Genomic DNA, 17,959 nt, shown 5'->3' with positions numbered 1-17,959 from the left:
GGACCTATAGAAGGTTAGTGACACTTATTTTGATGTGTTTTTTTGAAAGACTATTTCATGGAATATCCAAAGTAACGTTAAGGGCCCAGCAAATATTTGCATTAAGCAACCAAATGGAAGCTCACCTGCTCGCAGTGGTTCATGTTCACAGCTTTTGCATCACTGCGAATGCAGCTTAGAAGGCGATTCCTAATCCCTTCTCCACATGCTGCATTTTCATTTAGCTGGCATGTGCTCCAGTCTAAAGAGACATCATGGTTACAATTAGTTCTGCCTATTAATGCTAGAAGGATTTTTAAAAAAAAAAGCTATAGTTTTTTACGATTTGGAAACCAATATAATATTATTTTAAAAGAAAAGAATCCATCCAGCCTTAAACTATTCTGTTTTTATTTCAGTAACACTTAAAAATTACATTCCCTCTGAGTTTGTTAACAACTGTCCGGTGATGATGAAATGTAGCACTGCATAGTGATCAAGTGGCATGCTGCTCCATTGGATGCCAAAAATTGTAATTTTTTTCTGCGGCGCAACTGCCTTGAAGCAATGCTTGTCATAATCTCCAACTGAGTTTTGTTTGACAAAAGGAATCATGTTTCCCTTGAAAGAAAGCACTTGTAAAATATTAATGTCTTCTTCAAGCAAGGATAAACAATTAGGGAATGCTGTTTTTTTCAAGTACCACTCTGCAAAGGTAATGTTGAAAATAGCTAGAAATCTTAAATAAATGACTTTTCTTCTGACTTCAGAATGCATATGAAATGATATAAATCATTTTCCCCCCTCTGTGTGATCTTAATACTTCCTCTGTGTTGCTTACCAGAATTCTGAAAGACAAGTTCTTTTCTTGTCGTATGTGAATTGAACCCTATGGTGGTCCTCAACGTTATACAGAATTCCTAGGTGAACGTGCTTTCATTTTAATGAGGGGAATATTTCTAAACAGGCTTCCATCAGGAAGACAGGAAGGAAGGAATCCTAGAATGAAAAGTCCATTCTGTACTGTGCAGGAGGCAGCAGCTCTTTATAGGATTCTACATTTTGCGTCCAGGAGCTGATACCTTTGACTTCTTGAGTCCATTTTTAGGACCTTTTGATATATCGGCCTGAAAATTAGGATCAATGAATCAGAAATTTGCACCTCTCTTGAGAGGAGCTTGAATGCTGGTGTCTATGTGGACAGATTCCTGTTATGCTTTAGACAAGCATTGGGAAGTAATTGGCCAATGTCTTTGTTCAGGCTTATTTCTCAACTTTCCACCTGAGTCCACAGCTATGAAACTTTTTGGTGATCTCACGTCCAAGTACTAACCATGTCTGCCTCTTCATTGCCTTTTTTTAATTGTATTTTTTTCATGTTTCATTTTTTTTACAAATAACGTATTATTATAAATTTGAGAAGAATAAAGGAAAAAATACAAATATACTTAAAATAATATTAAAAGGATAATAAAGATTAAGAACCAAATATAAAAAGGAAAATCAGGTGATAACTAAGAATTCTAAAATACTGTATGATGAATATATTGTAATACATCATTAAAAAGTTTACAGACATTCATATCTATTTTCTAATCAAAACATGTCTCTATTAAATTACTTGATTGTTACCAAATTTCTAAATATCTCTACTAAATGCATTTGGTTAACTCAACTGGAGTTATAAAAAAGGAGAAAAAAAGACTATAGATGATAAAACAATACATTAAGAAAATTCAAAGCATTATATGTAGATAATATGCCAAGTTAAAATATAAACTCTAAAACCTGAATTTTGGATGTGGTCCAATTCCACATATAAAACTGTAGTCTAAAAATGATTCCCAAAGAGACTTACCTTCTGCATTAGACTGCTTTTTAAAATATAAAGTTAATCTAATTTTTGAAGCATATTCTCACATTTTGGTTGGCCATTCTTCGATAGAAGAGATAAAAAAAATCTTTTTCAATAAAAAGCATATAAAATTGCAGGCATTATTTTATTTATTTATCTATTTGTTTATTACATTTATATGCCATCCCTGTCACTGATAAGGCAACTTAACATATAAAATGCCAGCTGGGAATATAGGTAGCCTTTGCTTACCAACTACTTGTTCAGCAACCATTCAAGCATTTTTTTAGCATCATCATTGAAGAATTATAAAGTGCTGCTCACAGATAGTAATAACTGTTGGGAGAATTAAATATTTATATAATATAGGTAGTCCTTGACTAATCACAACTGAGTCTAACATTTCTGTTGCTAAGCGAGGCATTTGTTAAGTAAGTTTTGCCCCATTGTACAATCTTTCTTGCCACAGTTGTTAAGTGAATCACTGCAGCTGTTAAGTTAGTAACACAGTTGTTAAGTGAATCTGGCTTCCCCATTGATTTTGCTTGTCAGAAAGTTGCAAAAGGTGATCCTGGCACACTGCAACTCTCATAAATACGTGCCAGTTGCCAAGCATCCAAATTCTGATGACGTGACTATGGGGATGAACACACTTTCATAAGTGTGAAAACGGTCATGTCATTTTTTTTCAGTGCTGTTATTCAAACGGTCACTAAGTGGACTATTGTAAGTCAGGGACTACCTGTATTTATACATTATATAAATATATTTTATATTATAGCAAATATAACAATGCTATACATAATTGTATATCATTGTATATAATTCTATGAGAACTTAATTCATAAGTTTATAATTCATAAATTATCATGAATTAATAAATACATGAAGCTATTTAGCTTTTAGCCATTTTCAAAATGGCCTTCCTTGAAAGTTCAAGTACAGTGAAAGTTATGTATTCCTATACTACACCATCTCTATATACTTTTGCCAGGCTGACGCTCTAAAGGTCATTCCAAATTACAATGAAGGATGCTTACCTGTTAAATTGTAACTATACTGAAAACAATTTTGATTCAGAATACAAGGCCTCTGCTGTGCACTTTCAGGGCAGGTCTTGGGTTTTAAAGGCCTTCGTAGTATATGTCGAGTTCTTGTTTGCATCATACTAGGATCACATCGCTAGAGATTAAAAAAAAATGTGGGTAAGTGAATTATGCAAGAACATGTTTACGGCTGTGGCAAGGATAGTTACCTGCATTATTAATTTAATTGGTTTTCAAATTGTCTATCAGGCTAAAGAGTCTCTTGTGAATAATCTCATTATATAACACCAATGCTTTTTCCCTGAATTTGACAGTCATGTAAAAAAACCCCTCTGTATGTACATAGGGGAAGAATCATAACACGTGGCTGAGGATTTTTATGGTGGTCATCCAAACAATCAACCAAGGTACTGCTGGTTTATTAATTATTTTGGAACCACAGAGAATGAAAAAGAAAAAAAAAAGGCACCATCATCTTTGTAGATCTTCTTATACATTTCCAGCACTTCATAGCTGTTTTCATTATTTCTTTTCAATTAAACATTGTTATAGTAAAATGTGAATGCCTGTATTCCCAGCATTGTGTTTCCTTTAATTCTTTCAAATTGAAAATATATTTTATCCTTTTATCGCCCACACTATACTGGAGATGCTTTAGATGATACAGGTTTATAAAAAATCTGCCATTTCCCCAAAATCCTTAAGATTCTATATTTGAATAAAAGAAGACAGTATCAAACACTACTGAAAAACACCCACTTGGCACCCTTTTACTGTTTATTATAAATATACAGCTATACATATTTAATTATCTTCTCCAACTGCACAATCATAATCCTCTCAAACATGTTGCCCATGAAGGGAGCTTTTAAAAGGATTGAATGAACAGCTTCTTCAGAAGTGGTTGGACCCACTGCATTCTTTAAGACTTCTGGCCCCAATCTGTCACATAAAGAAATATTTTTCTTGCCTGGATCTGCCTAATCATTTTTCTTAAATAAGCCAGGATAGATAGAGCTCTAGTGTACATTTTCAATCTGTATTCTTAGGTCCATAAAGTGAATGTTATCCCTTGCAATTTGATTAGAAATGCTTTATTTCAAGATGGAATATTTCCTCAAAGTCCCTCACAGATCCATCCTGGCAAATCTCCATGAATTGCAATACAAGGTTTTCCAGTGATAATAATGCCAGAACCAATCCAAAGAACTCACTTGGAAAGCTACTTGAGGAATGCAATGGAGTTCACAAAATAAGTTATTTTTCTAGCCTTCACCTTCAGTAGCCTTCAGTGTTATATATTTATGCTCTAGTCATCTCCTAGTCCATTGATGGCGAACCTTTTAGACACCGAGTGCCCCAAAACCATCCTGCCTGCCCCCGCCCTGCCCCCACTCCACCCCCTGCTCCGCCTGCCCGCAGGGCCACCTACTGCCTCCGCGGCCCGCCACAGATCACCCAGGCAGCCCTGCAGTGCCACGGCAGCCCGCCCTCTGCCTATGCCCACAGCATCATCTGTGTGCGATGGGGTGTGAGGGAGGAGCCTTGTCCCTGCTGTGTGGCTTCCATGTCCTTGGCTGCGCTGCTCCACATGGGCCACACCCGGAGTGACTCTTCTTTGGGGGGGCTGCTGGGAGGAGGCGGGACTGGGGCGACGGTGCACATGCTCACAGAGAGGACTCTGTGTGCTGCCTCTGGCACACGTGCCATAGGTTTGCCACCACCGTCTTAGTTTATTTCATCAGACAGACCTTTCCAGGAAACCAGGAGGAAATGCATACACAGAATTTCACACAAAGCATTTAGAGGTAATTGTGCCATTTGTTATTCTATCTTGTAGGGCAAATAGTTTGGGGCTCTGGAGAATTTTCCCAGACCATTCAAGACTCCAGCACAGTCCATATATTTCTGGAGACATCATCTTCATAGATCCTTCCCCTTCTCTTGCAAGAGAGGAGACACAGCTGTGCTATTTTGGAGGAAAACAAAATCATGCCATATTGTAAGATGAGACTTTTTCCAAGCACAGCAAGAAGACACCTTTGCTGGCTTAGGAAGATACAGCTTGCTGGTTGATTGTTTCTCTTTTTCTTCTTAATGAGGCATTTAATATGTCTCTCTCTGCCCCAGGGCACAGTTACATGGGTATTTTTGGGTAGCAGCAGCAAAGTGAATAGGCAATAAGCAGAGTAATTTATTAGCTTCAGAGGCTCCTACAGGGCAATTAACCTGGCATACAAATGTCCTAACCTGCTACCCTTTATCATGACACTGGGGGTAATGGAGTTGCTTAAATGATTAAGAATGGCAGAGGTACAACACAAATGAGTGGCAAATGCTAAGCCATTCCATGTCAGGGATAACCCTGTTATTGATTCCAAATGAAGCAAACTGTGTCAGGAAGTAAAGAAGAGCAGAACAGCGACCCTCTCTTCTAAATATAGAAACCAAATCCACATTTCAAAACGCAATGGCATTTTCTCAAATATATCTAATGAATAGAAACGAGTTTGGAGGAATCGAGCAATCAAAGCCAATGCCATGAACTGGACAAGATTATAACCCAATTGCATCAAACCCACAACCCTCCCATTACTTGTTCTCCTCATAAATATGAAGGATTTTTTTTTAAAGCAACCTTCCATAAATCACTCCAAGGGCACTACTCCCCCCCCATTTAAATGTTCATTAACTAGAGAGACAGCGGTTCAGAAACACAAGCTTCTCTTGCTTCGCAGCTGTCACCAAAGACAGAACTCAAGAGGGACAGAACTCAAGAGGCAGAATCAAGAAAGAGAGACGCCCCCCCCCACCCTCCTGATTATGCAAAAGAAGACTCAAAAACAATTTGGCTCACAGGCACAATACTACAGAAGGCCTAGCCAGAAACAGCTCTGGCAGAAATCCAGCCAACAGCAGTCCAGCAATCCCTTGTACAATTCCTCTTGTAACAGCGGAAGGTAGACACTGGTGTATGCGTGACCTCAGTGTCTTTCTCTTGAGCATTTGCCAAGGGAGACTAGACTGTTTGCTTTTTCAGTAAATCTGAATTAAGCAGATACAAGAGCTCCGTAGCATTTCGTATTTCATATACGAGCTACTTTTCCTGGAAGCTCAGCTGTTTGCTAGAGAATGGTCAGCCAGATATTTAATGTAAGCAGTTTTTCTTAATTACGTGAAAACAGGATCCTGTTCCCAACTGTTTATAAATGGTTTATTATCTTCCCCACAATTAATTGGATTGTTTGTCCTTGCAGGCAAGAATAATAGTATGAACGGTTTGCCAATAATAATCATTGAGAAGTATCTTGATAGACATTTCCCAATTACTGCTCTACTGAATTCATTTTGCTGTGTTAAAATCAATCACTGAAAATCGATGAGGAGAGCATCTGGTTTTATAAAGGATCACCTTTTCAGCATGAAAACAAGCATCTCAAGCAGCTTTGGCAATGATTGTCATCTTTTAATTGACTGTATTTGGGATGTGTTTTATAACAACTTATTATGAAGGCCTATAATAAAATCCGATCCAAACATGGCTTGCTGTGTAAGGATTAGGAAAGGCAAAGCAAAACTTCTTCTTGCTATCAGCAAATACTGTAAGATTATTTGCTAGTGCTGGACAGACTAATTTTCCCCACTCCTTCCACCCGTTTTTATTCAATTTGATTTTACAGATTTAAGAGAAATTGCTTTCAAAAATAGTATCAAAGGAAAAAAAATCTCTCATGGATGGAATGCTGCACTCATTACCGTTTGTCCATGAATATTTTAGGTTTCATGGTAAAATTACTTTTCAAGAGATCTTCAGCTGGATTTTTTTCACTGACGGTGCTTCTTCCAAGGAAAACTCTCCTCCTGGAGAAAATTGAAACAGCAATTGGATTGCAGTCTTCATTTGCTATTTTAATTTGGGATGCATCTTTATCCAAGCATAATAAAAGATCTATTTTCTCCCACAGCAACAACTTTAACGGAATAACCAAAGTAGGAGGGACCTTGGAGGTCTTCTAGTCCAACCCCTGTTCAAGCAAGAAACCCTATACCATTTCAGACAAATGTTTGTCCAATCTTTTCTTAAAAACCTCCAGTGTTGGAGCACCCACAACTTCTGGAGGCAGGTTCTTCTACTGATGAAAGCTAATACAATCCTTGGTTGTATACAGAGGCATAGAATCAAAATTGTGTGAAGTATTAGTACCGTTTTATACATTCTTAGTAAGAAGACACCTGGAATACTGCATCCAGCTTTGGTCACCACATTACAAAAAAGATTGAGACTTTAAAAATAAAATGCAAAGAGCAACTAAGATGATTAAAGGCCTGGAAGGAAAAAAAAACATATGAAGAACGGTTGCAGGAATTGGGTATGTCTAGTCTAGAGAAAAGAAGGACTAGGGGGACACGATCACAGTATTCCAATATTTGAAGGGCTGCCGCAAAGAAGAGGGGGGGTCAACTTATTTTCCAAAGCACCAAAAGGCAAGACAAGAAACAATGGATGGTAACTAATCAAGGAAAGAAGCAACTTGGAATTAAAGAGAAACTTCCTAACAGGGAAGACAATTAACCAGTGGAACAGCTTGCCTTCAGAAGTTATGGGTCCTTCATCATTGGAGGTTTTTAAAAAGAGACTGGACAGCCACCTGGTACATGGTTTCCTGCTAGAAGACCTCCAAGGTCCTTTTCAGCTCTATCCTGATTGAAATTTCTCCCTAGGAAATTTCTCCCTAGTTCTACGTTGGATCTCTCCTTGATTAGTTTCCCCCCATTGCTTCTTGCCCTGCCTTCAGATGCTTTGGAGAATAGATTGACCCGCTCTTCGTGACAGCCACTCAAATATTGGAACACTGCTGTCATGTCACCTCTAGTCCTTCTTTTCATTAAACTAGACATATCCAATTCCTGCAACTGTTCTACGTATGTTTGAGTCTCCAATCCCCTAATCATCTTTGTTGCTCCTCTCTGCACTCTTTCTAGACTCTCAACATCTTTTTATATCAGGGTGATCAAAACTGGATGCAATATTTCAAGTTTCCAAGATGCAATTCACCTTGTGAGAGAGTTTGAGCTGAGAGAGAATGATTGGTCCTTTGCTTGTGGTTGCTTTGATCCTACATCTCCCGGTTTCTAGTCCAAGATTTTCACTGCTACCTCCCATTGGCTTTTGTGCACAGAACCTTTTAGTTCAAGGGGTACAAATTCTGGTACAACCTGCATTAACCGACAGAGGAGAATATTTGCAGCTTAAGGCAGCAATGTGGAATGCACTGATAGTGTTAGCTAGTTGGGAAATGAAATATCTGCAAGAAAACAACCAAGCGCAAAGAGCAGCAAGGTGCCCTCAACCTGCATTAAAGCAGCCGCTTCTTGTTTCTTGGAGAAACAAAGAAGCCAGGCTCAGCAGAAAGGGGAAAAAAACACTCTTCAAAAGAGTGAAAAAATGTGGAAGTGCTGTCTTTTGAAGACAGAGAAATCTACATTTTAGACAGAGAGGACAGCTGGTTTGAAAGAGGGGTCAAAGAGACCATTTATGTCAAAACTGAACAGCCATCTTTCTCAATAGAGGGGGAGGGATATGACATCATCTATCTCCAGTCTACAACACAGTCCTTTCAGCAGTCCCAAGAAGGCTCCACACCCTTTTGTACCACTCAGCTGACCTTGAGGACATCTCCAAGATAAGCCTCCAAGTGGCCTCAATGACTCTCTAAAAGAATGCAAATGATCAGCTGTCTGCAAAAAATATAAATCCTTCCATTTGCCACCATCCAGTCAAAGCTGAAGAAGCTTCTTGGATGAGAAGCAAAACATCTTCAAAGAAAAACAAGAAAGTCCAGTTGCCTCTTGAAAAACCACCTTTGGGTCTTCTTCAATGGATTTGCCCAGACTGACTCTTGATATGCTCCCAAAGTAAAATTATATGGTTGTATGACCATAGAACATATGGGAGATTCATTATATAGTGTCTGGACATGTCAACAGGAAGATAAATGTGAGGAGGCTCTGCTCACCGGAATTTTCCAAAGCACCTGAAGACAGAAGAAGAAGCAATGGATGGAATTTAATCAACCTAGAAATAAGGAGAAATTTCCTGACAGTGAGAACAATTACCACTGGAATGGCTTGCCTTTAGATGTTGCGGATGCTCCATTACTGGAGGTTTTTTAAACAAGATTGGACAACCACTTCTCTGAGATGGTATAGGGTCTGCTGCTTAAGCAGGGGGTTGGACTAGAACAGGGGTAGGCAACCTTGGCTCTTTTATAACTCGCGGACTTCAACTCCCAGAATTCCTGAGCCAGCCATGCTGAGGGGAAAGGGAGAGGTTTCCAAGCTGAGCCATGCTGGCTCAGGAATTCTGGGAGTTGAAGTCCAGGAGTCATAAAAGAGCAAAGGCTGCCTACCCCTGGACTAGAAGACCTTCAAGGTCCCTTCCAACTCTGTTATTCTGTTCTACCAAATGTGGGAAGAAGAGGTTTTCTGACCAACCTAGGTATCTCTACAAACAGATTTTTAGAATGCTCAAGCAACAGACATAACAACCAAAGCACTAGGAAACTTTCTAAAGAAAAAAATGTCAAATTCTCAAATGGCATAACATTAAGATTAAATGATCAGCAGTAGCAATTCTTTTATCCACTGCACGGAAAATATTTTGTTATCTATACCTTTCTAATACCTTTATCTGGGTTTCTATGACATGTAGGAATTATGGGTGGAAGAAGCATAAAAAGATTAACTGGACAGATTGTTCATATAACTAACTCTCCCTGAAATGTTTGCAGGAAACAGAGTATATATATGAGTAGAGTTGTCCCTAAAGAGCACTCACTCGGAAGTTGTAAAAGGACTTCTAGACCTAACTCCATAAAACTATGTGACTTGATAAATAATCACAAATGGCAAATTGTTTCTGATCACTTACATTCTGTGACCTGATACCACTGAAATGCCTAGATGCAATAAAAAGCACAAAGGAGAACTTTGAATCCGGAAAGGAATGAAATCTCCTCCATTATTCCAGAGTTCGGGCACAAATAATGGATTTAACTTACAAAAATACAGATTCCCCTTTAACATTAAACTGCTTAATGCCAAAACAACCACTCCAAGAAAGGAGAGCAAAGGGCTCTCCTTTGCTGAATGTGTCAAAGTAAAAGTAGATGTAATTTCTTGGGAATGTTTAATCTGGATTCCTGCACCAAATGAGGGATTGGATTAAATGACCCATTAAATGACCCATTCAGCTTGCTCCTTCTATGAAATCCAGAGAATATGCTTATACTTTCAAGACTGGTAGCAATTCTAGGCAACATAGAATTTTCTTAATTTCCTCCAACTAAAAAAAAGGAAAGTAGTATACTGCACAGCCAAATAATGCCTCTAGTTTTATAGATACATAGAAAATAATGGAGTATGTGCACATATGTATACCCATGACATGGCTCCAAAAGCAAACATGCCAGCTAATCCAAAAAATGTTTTCTATTGCTGCAAATGTCCTTCTTCGGTAAGTTAGATAAAGATAACACTTGCAAACCTAAACAGATCAATTCTTAACCATACTTACAATATCCTTGGTTGGCTCATTTTTGTAACACTTCCTTCAGCCTGGCCATGCTTCATGCTTCCATGGTTTCATGGAAGTTGAAAAGCTTCCTTGAGCAAAATTCCCAAAGATATTATGTGTATTCAGCCAAACACAGAATGCTTCCCATCTCATAAAACCTTATTTAGTATGCGAAGGCCAAGGGATGTTTTTACTATTTCTATGTTGTACTTAAGTATAGATTTAAATTTATGAACTAAATTCCTCAATATACTGATAATACTGAATCCCAGAATACCTGAGCCCTTTGTGAAGATGGTCCAAAATATAGCAACATTTTGTTTTGATTCCAAAAATCTTTAAGGTATCCAACTAAATCCCATCTGTTGTCTTTCCTAAACTTCCTCTTTGAGGATAATTAGAGAATGGCAACATTCCTGGCAGCAAAACATCTTAGTTTTAAAACTTGTTAGCCAACCTATGCTCTATGTCCTTACCTAAACAGAGAAACAGAATGACCTTGAGTGGGCCAAAAAGCAGTGCGAGCAGGAACAACTTCTTGCTGGCTTCACTATTGAGTTTCCTTGTGGAACTCTGACCAGGAGCATAATAAATCTCTCCTCCGCTTCCCTTTTGTTAGGTAGTTAAGTGCCTGCTGTTGGGTAGGAGAGGGAGTGAGGGATTGAGAGACTGTCTGGGAAACTGTCACAGAAGAATGAAAATGAAGATCACGTGATCACATCAGCAGCATAGACAATAGCACTAAAACAGTCACAACTTTCCCAGTTTTCATTCTCTTGAAGTCATCGGTCCCGAGTTTTGGACACATTCTGTAAGTTAGTCTGTTTGAAGTTCCTTGGTTCAAAAATTGTTGCCCTTTGACGCACTGTTTTGCCCAGTTAAAGGTCATGACAACAAGAGTTTTAGTACTATATAGATATACACCACTAAAGTTTGCAGATGATACAATAGTGATTGGTCTCATTCGAGACAATGACGTATCTGCATACAGATAGGAGGTTGAACAACTAGTCTTGTGGTGCGGTCAGAACAATCTTGAACTGAACACACTCAAAACTGTAGAAATGAAAGTAGATTTTAGGAGGAACCTTACTATTCTACAACCTCTTACATTACTAGACAACACAGTATCAACAATAGAGACCTTCAAGTTTCTAGGTTCTATAATACCTCAAGATTTAAAATGGACACCTAACATCAAAAATGTCATCAAAAAAGCACAACAAAGAATGTTCTTCCTGCGCCAACTCAGAAAGCTCAGATTACCCAAGGAGCTGCTGATACAGTTCTACAAAAAAATTATTGAGTCTGTCATTTGCCCCTCTGTAACTGTCTGGTTTGGATCTGCAATCAAACAAGACAGACACAGACTTCAACTGGACAGTTAGAACTGCAGAAAAAACAGTTGCTACCAGCCTGCCTTCCATTGAGGTCCTGCATAGTGCAGAAGCAAGAAAAAGGGCTGTGAAAATATCTATAGACCTCTCACATCCTGGACATAAGCTATTTCAACTTCTTCCCTCAAGACGATGCTATAGGACATTGCACACCAGAACAACTAGACACAAGGACAGTTTTTTCCCTCATGCCGTCATTTTGCTTAACAACTAATTCCTATAACACTGTCAAACTACTTAATAAAGCTGTATTACTATGATTCTCCTCATCTTTCCTATTACCTATCCTTATCTTCTTATGACTATAACTTTGTTGCTTGTATCTTACAATTTATATTGTTTTATTTAGTATCCCAGTATGATTTATGTTGTTGCTTAGCTAGTATTCTATGACTGTCAATAAGTGTTGCATCTTATGATTTATGAAGTGTTGTATTTTATGATTTATGATGAATGTATTTTATGTTTATGATCTATATTCTATTCTATTCTATTCTATTCTATTCTATTCTATTCTATTCTATTCTATTCTATACAAATTTAGAAAAAAATCATTACTTTTGCAACAAGCCAGAGGAAATGGGATTTCCAACACTTCTCAGCTCAAAACACTGAACATTTTTAAATGGTATTTCTTGATGTGAACATATATTCCTGAGAATAATGAGTTTTCTAGCTTTAATATGGGAAACATATTTATGGGTAAGACAAAAGGAGGCAAGTGAACTGGTAAGACCTACATTAGTTGGGCCTGGGTTTTGTTAATTTTGACTTATTTAAAATGACCTATACTACCATACTGTAATAGGGTTCTGAACTGAGCTGGCTCATCACTTAATTATAATGCCGATCTCTGTTGTAAATTGCAACTGCAGATACACTGAAAATCTAAAGGCCTAATTAAATGTGACAATGAAATTTGTGACTAATTTTGTTAATTTCCCTAAAGATACTGAATAGTAACTCTTATGGGAAGAATTTTAATTAAGAAACATAGCACTGGAAAAAGGCATTGATCCAATCTGAAGTATTCTCCTCCTCTTCTTTGCTAATATTTAAGAATTTGGACATTTGAGCTGAAGACTCCAGGGAGACATCTAATTAGATCCCACTAGACGGCTTTCATGTTTTCAGCTGAGCTTTTGGGGAGGAGAGGAAGAGAACATTGGATCATTTTCACTGAAGAGGAATCTTAGAAATGTGTTCAACTTCTACATTTATCAATGACTTAGGCAACAGGTTTAGCAAACAGAACTCAAAATGCATTGCTTATTAACAGAACTCAAAATGCATTGCTTATTATGAGCATTTACGAGGACAATTCGGAAATAAACCTTCATTTGATTATCAATGACAGACACTTGCAGATACAGAACTTTTATTATACATATTAGAAAACTACAATATGATATTACTTTTTGACATAATCGCCATTCAAATTGAGGAACTTGTCATAACGTCTTACAAGGCTTGAAATTCCTTCTGCAAAAAAATCTCCCGCCTGGGAATGAAGCCACCCTGTAACAGCATTGTGAAGCACATTGTCATTGTCAAAGTGGTGTGACGCAAGCCACTGTTTCATGTGCCTGGAGAGGTGTAGTTATTCAGTGCCAAATCTGAGTTATGGGGGGGGGTGATCAAAAAATCCCAACAGAATCTGCTTTAAAATTTGAGGAAAGTGTAAATAAAGTGCAGATATTGTGAACTGATGGACTTCATGGACCTTTTTGTCAATTTCCTGCATGAATTCATCACTAACTACAGATGGGCAGCCACTTCTTGCCTTATCGTGCACGTCAGTTCGTACATCTTTAAACATGTGACACCATTGATGTACCATACCTTCACTCATCATGTTTGGTCCATAAACATTACACAGTTCACCATGAATCGCAGCTGCCAAAAGTTTTTTGCAAACAGGAATTGTATTACTGCCCGCACTTCACATTTGGCGGGATTTTCTATGGTAGAGTTCATTTTCATTTGATCTAGTGGACAAGTCAACTGCAACACAATTATCTCATTCCACTCCTGACTGCCTATTGAACTACTGCGCACGGTGCCATAGGACGAGCGTTGCTATCCCCACCTATTTCTCACATATGCCCAAACAGAAGTTTATTTCCAAATTGCCCTCGTATTATTAACAACTAAAATGCAGAAATAAGGTAGGGCAGAGATCCCCAACCTTTTGGGCACCAGGGACCGGTTCTGTGGAGAGAGGGTGCACTGGGGGGTGCATGGTTTTGTGTGCTGCCTGCATCCTGTGGATGGGGCTTTGTTTGTGCGGACCAGTTGCTGGCATGATATGGTCTGGTACCAGTCCATTGATTGGGGGTTGGGGACCCCTGAGGTAGGGAATCTCCACTGAGCATGGCTTCTGGAATTGTTGCTAACCACTTGACTAGTAGCAGCCGTAGGACAAAATCTGTGTTTTCATCTGTGGAATGAAATATTCTACTATATTCCCATTCTCTCTCTCTCTCTCTCCCTTCCCCTCCCTCCCTCTCTGTGTGTGTGTGTGTGTGTGTGTGTGTGTGTGTGTGTGTGCATGCATGCATCCATGCATGCCTGTGTGTGGCTGTGTGGATCTGATCAAAGCAAAGAATATGTGCTATCTCTGCTTTTGTATGTGTGTTTCTCCACTCCCTTTGTTTTGTGGCTGGGTGAATGTTTGTGTGTATATTAAATGTGCACTAGGGATCCCAGAGCAGGATGCTTACGTGCCAGTTTGGGTCATATGACTAGAACAGGGAGGGAGGGGCTTTAGAATGGTCAGTAGCATTTCTGTCCAGATGCCTCTCCCAGAGGGCTGCATTTGGGAATAACATCTTTAGCCTCCAAACTAGATCATTTAAGAATTTAATCTTTCTTTCAGCAACTTCTCTCTCGCAGTTAATTTTGGACCCATTTGGTGAATTATCCTGCTGATGGACAGACAGCAGAATTCCAAGCGCTTTGCATAGTTTCTTTTTAATATTCCTCTAAATTAGAAATAATAAATGGCAACAGTTTAATTAATTCTCTGCCCTCAGAAATGATAATCCCTTGCTCTCCATGTGTGATATTTTCGTCATGTGGAATTTACTGATTGACTGTGGGAGTTTCTCCTACCCTGTGTAGAATTTGCTATATCTGTACCAGGTAGTAGAAAGCCACCAAACGGTTAAAACTGCTTGTTCAACTGTTTGGTATCCGTTGTATAAAAACCTGTAATGAATTGGATGCACTTTAACAGATACACCTGAAATGCTACCATAATGTGTTCAAAATTTCTAAAGAGAAGAAATGAAGAGCAAGACTGTACTTGCTGTGTTGTGAGCAAGGAATTCTCTTTCGGAATATTTCTTAAGATGCTGACATGTTCAGCAATGTTTAAATATCTGCTTGCCGATGTCAGTATGATTTCTGCAACTAATTCTTCATATGACCTTTATAACTGATGATTACACAGGCTGTGACATGCTTATTGACCCTCTAAATTTATTGAAATACTTGCATGTGGCAGTAGGAACATGTGATTTAACAAGCTATTCAAAGTGAAATGTGTAAGCGGAATCCGTCAAAATTTCATAATAGCAATGACTTCTAGAACCCCCTCTCATTCCACTGGACTTTTAATCACTGGAGAAGAATCCAGTTTACTGAAAAACAAGGCAATTTGAGAAAGTTTACAGGTAGTCCTTGACTTATGACCATAATTGGGACTGGAAATCCAGTCATACGTTGTTAAAATTGTAAATTGAGACACCCATGTGACTGGAAGTAATTTTTTTGCCTTTTCCGCAGTGGTTGTTAAGGAAACATGGTGGTCATTAAGCAAACAGTGAACGCATTTATCTGAATGAGCATTTTTTTGGCTAGAAACTGGCAAAAATGCTGGAAACTGGCAAAACCAAAGTGAATCATGGTCATGTAACCATAGAACACGGCAACCAATTGTAAAACTGACCCACTTGATGTGTAACTATTTACAATGGCCAGGGCTGCTTTCAGGGGGTCATCAAGCACCCATTTGGGGCCATTATAACTTTGAACAACTATAAAAAACCGGTTGTAAGTTGAAGACTACCTGTACTTGTATGAAGCTCTCAACATAAAGATAAAAATGTAACAACATGTTAAATGAATGTAATCTCAGGGACAAGGCATTCTAATGCTTTGTCAATCATAACAAAACATTTATTTGTCAAGATACTTTGGCATTTACCAAATGCTTTGTTAATCACACTAAACAATTCATTACAAGTCAGTCCTCCAGTGAAATGAGTGGGATTGTTCTTTGAGTCACTCACATGGAAACACGTTTTATTAAGATAAACAGGAGCTGCTTTTATTTCACTATCCTAATCTTATAGATCTTGATAATGGCATTCCACATTAATTTGCTTCATTGTTGAACTGTATGCTCTATTTTTCCACCTACAGATGCTTCAGTTAAAAATGATAATGAAAATCATGATTAATCCAACTCAAAAGAATGGACTAAAGATGAAAACATTGGCATATTTTTAAAGGTGGGGGGAGGGTAAGCACAACTCGAGAGAGGGAAAGCATCTCACTGATTGTTGTTCACAGTCCTGTGCGTCTACTGGAAATTGTGGAACTTGAGAAAATGATCACTTTCTTTATTAATCATTAAAGAGACATTTGGAATCCACTTATCTAGTGACATATTAAGCTTTTTTATGGATTGGAGAAGGACCTCGATGGCTTGCAAACTCCTTTTGCTTCTGTGATTTTGAAATGGGTAGCTAATTGTGCACTAATTGCCTGATGCCATAAGGTTTTCCCACAGGCAGTATCTTGTAAGAACTGGTGGAAAGATCCCGGCAATACATTTAAACAACTTCAATTTTAATAGAACACTTGAGCCCCTACATTTAAACAAATGTTGGTCTCAGCCTTGGATCCTGCAACGGTTAGGCCAGTGATGGCGAACCTTTTAGCGACCGAGTGCCCCAAAACTGCCCCACCCCCAGCCCCCACCCCCTGCCCCACCTCCACTCCACCCCTGCCCCACACCCACCCACCTGCAGGGCCACTCACCACCTCCACGGCCTGCCGCAGATTGCCCAGGTGGCCCAGCAGCACCATGGTGGGCACGCCCTCCACCCGTGCCCAGCAGCAGCATCTGTTTGAAGTCTTGTCCCCACTGCCCGGCTGCCATGTTCTTGGCTGCGCTGCTCCAGGCGGGCCGTGCCTGGGGGCGACTCTCCTCTGGGGGGTCTGCTGGTGTAGAGGGGGCCGTAGGGGGCAATGGCACGTGTGCCCACAGAGAGGGCTCTGATGCTTGGCAACTGGCATGTATTTATGACGGTTGCAGTGTCCTGGGGTCATCTGATGATCTTTTGCGACTCTGTGACAAGCGAAATCAATGGGGAAGCCAGGTTTGCTTAACAAACATGTTACTAATTTAATAGCTGCAGTGATTCACTGAACAACTGAGTCAAGAAAGGTTGTAAAATGGGGCAAAATTAACTTAACGGTTGTCTTGTTTAGTAACAGAAATTTGGGGCTCAATTGTGGTCAAAAGTCAAGGACTACCTGTACTTAAAATTAGGGTAAGTTTAGAATATTTGTGTCTAACTGATTAGTCAGTATTTGCCTTTGCCCCCCCCCCTTTTTTTTTTTAAGATGGAGAGAGTGGATAATAATACAAAATAGATTTGGCTACATAAATGTATGGCAGCAGCTGAGATTTTTAATTTCTTTTCTTATATTTTGCAAGGACAGTTTGAGGGCCTTTCCTTGTTTTTTAAACTGCCTAGGCATTTTAACAGAGTCTGTAGATGTTCCCAACTCAAAATCATGAGATTACAAACTACTGATTTTCAGCAACCACAGTACTAAATTTTGGAATGGTTCTGAGGACTATAAAAAGGGAGTTTATCGTTTCCTAACCTCAAGTACAAGAGCATGGATGAAACTATTAATTTTAATCTTGTTACCAAGAAAATGATTTGAATTCTCCTCTGTAGCCAATTTAGAATTATGACCTGAAATATACAGGTGTTGCTGTCAAAAGCTGGTGAAATTAATCATATGTCTTATTTGCACTTTTGAAGTTATCCATTTATACTTTAGTAATACCGTTTTTTTTAAT

The 17,959-nt window shown here is 38.8% G+C and overlaps 1 protein-coding gene across 1 annotated transcript in view; it reads right to left on the bottom strand.

Moving 5' to 3' along the window:
* THSD7B (thrombospondin type 1 domain containing 7B) overlaps window positions 1-17,959 on the bottom strand; it is a 338,191-nt gene that overhangs the window by 31,984 nt on the left and 288,248 nt on the right. Inside the window, exons 18-19 of the mRNA XM_039323974.1 lie at window positions 2,875-3,016; window positions 126-241 (exon numbers count right to left, since the gene is read on the bottom strand). Of these exons, the coding sequence (XP_039179908.1) occupies window positions 126-241; window positions 2,875-3,016 (258 nt within the window). The remainder of the gene's footprint in view (window positions 1-125; window positions 242-2,874; window positions 3,017-17,959) is intronic.

This window comes from Crotalus tigris, unplaced genomic scaffold (genome assembly GCF_016545835.1).
Source record: "Crotalus tigris isolate CLP2741 ecotype Arizona unplaced genomic scaffold, ASM1654583v1 scf7180000024290.1160143, whole genome shotgun sequence".
Taxonomy (NCBI): Eukaryota; Metazoa; Chordata; class Lepidosauria; order Squamata; family Viperidae; genus Crotalus; species Crotalus tigris.
This window is presented reverse-complemented; position numbering and strand designations above follow the sequence as displayed.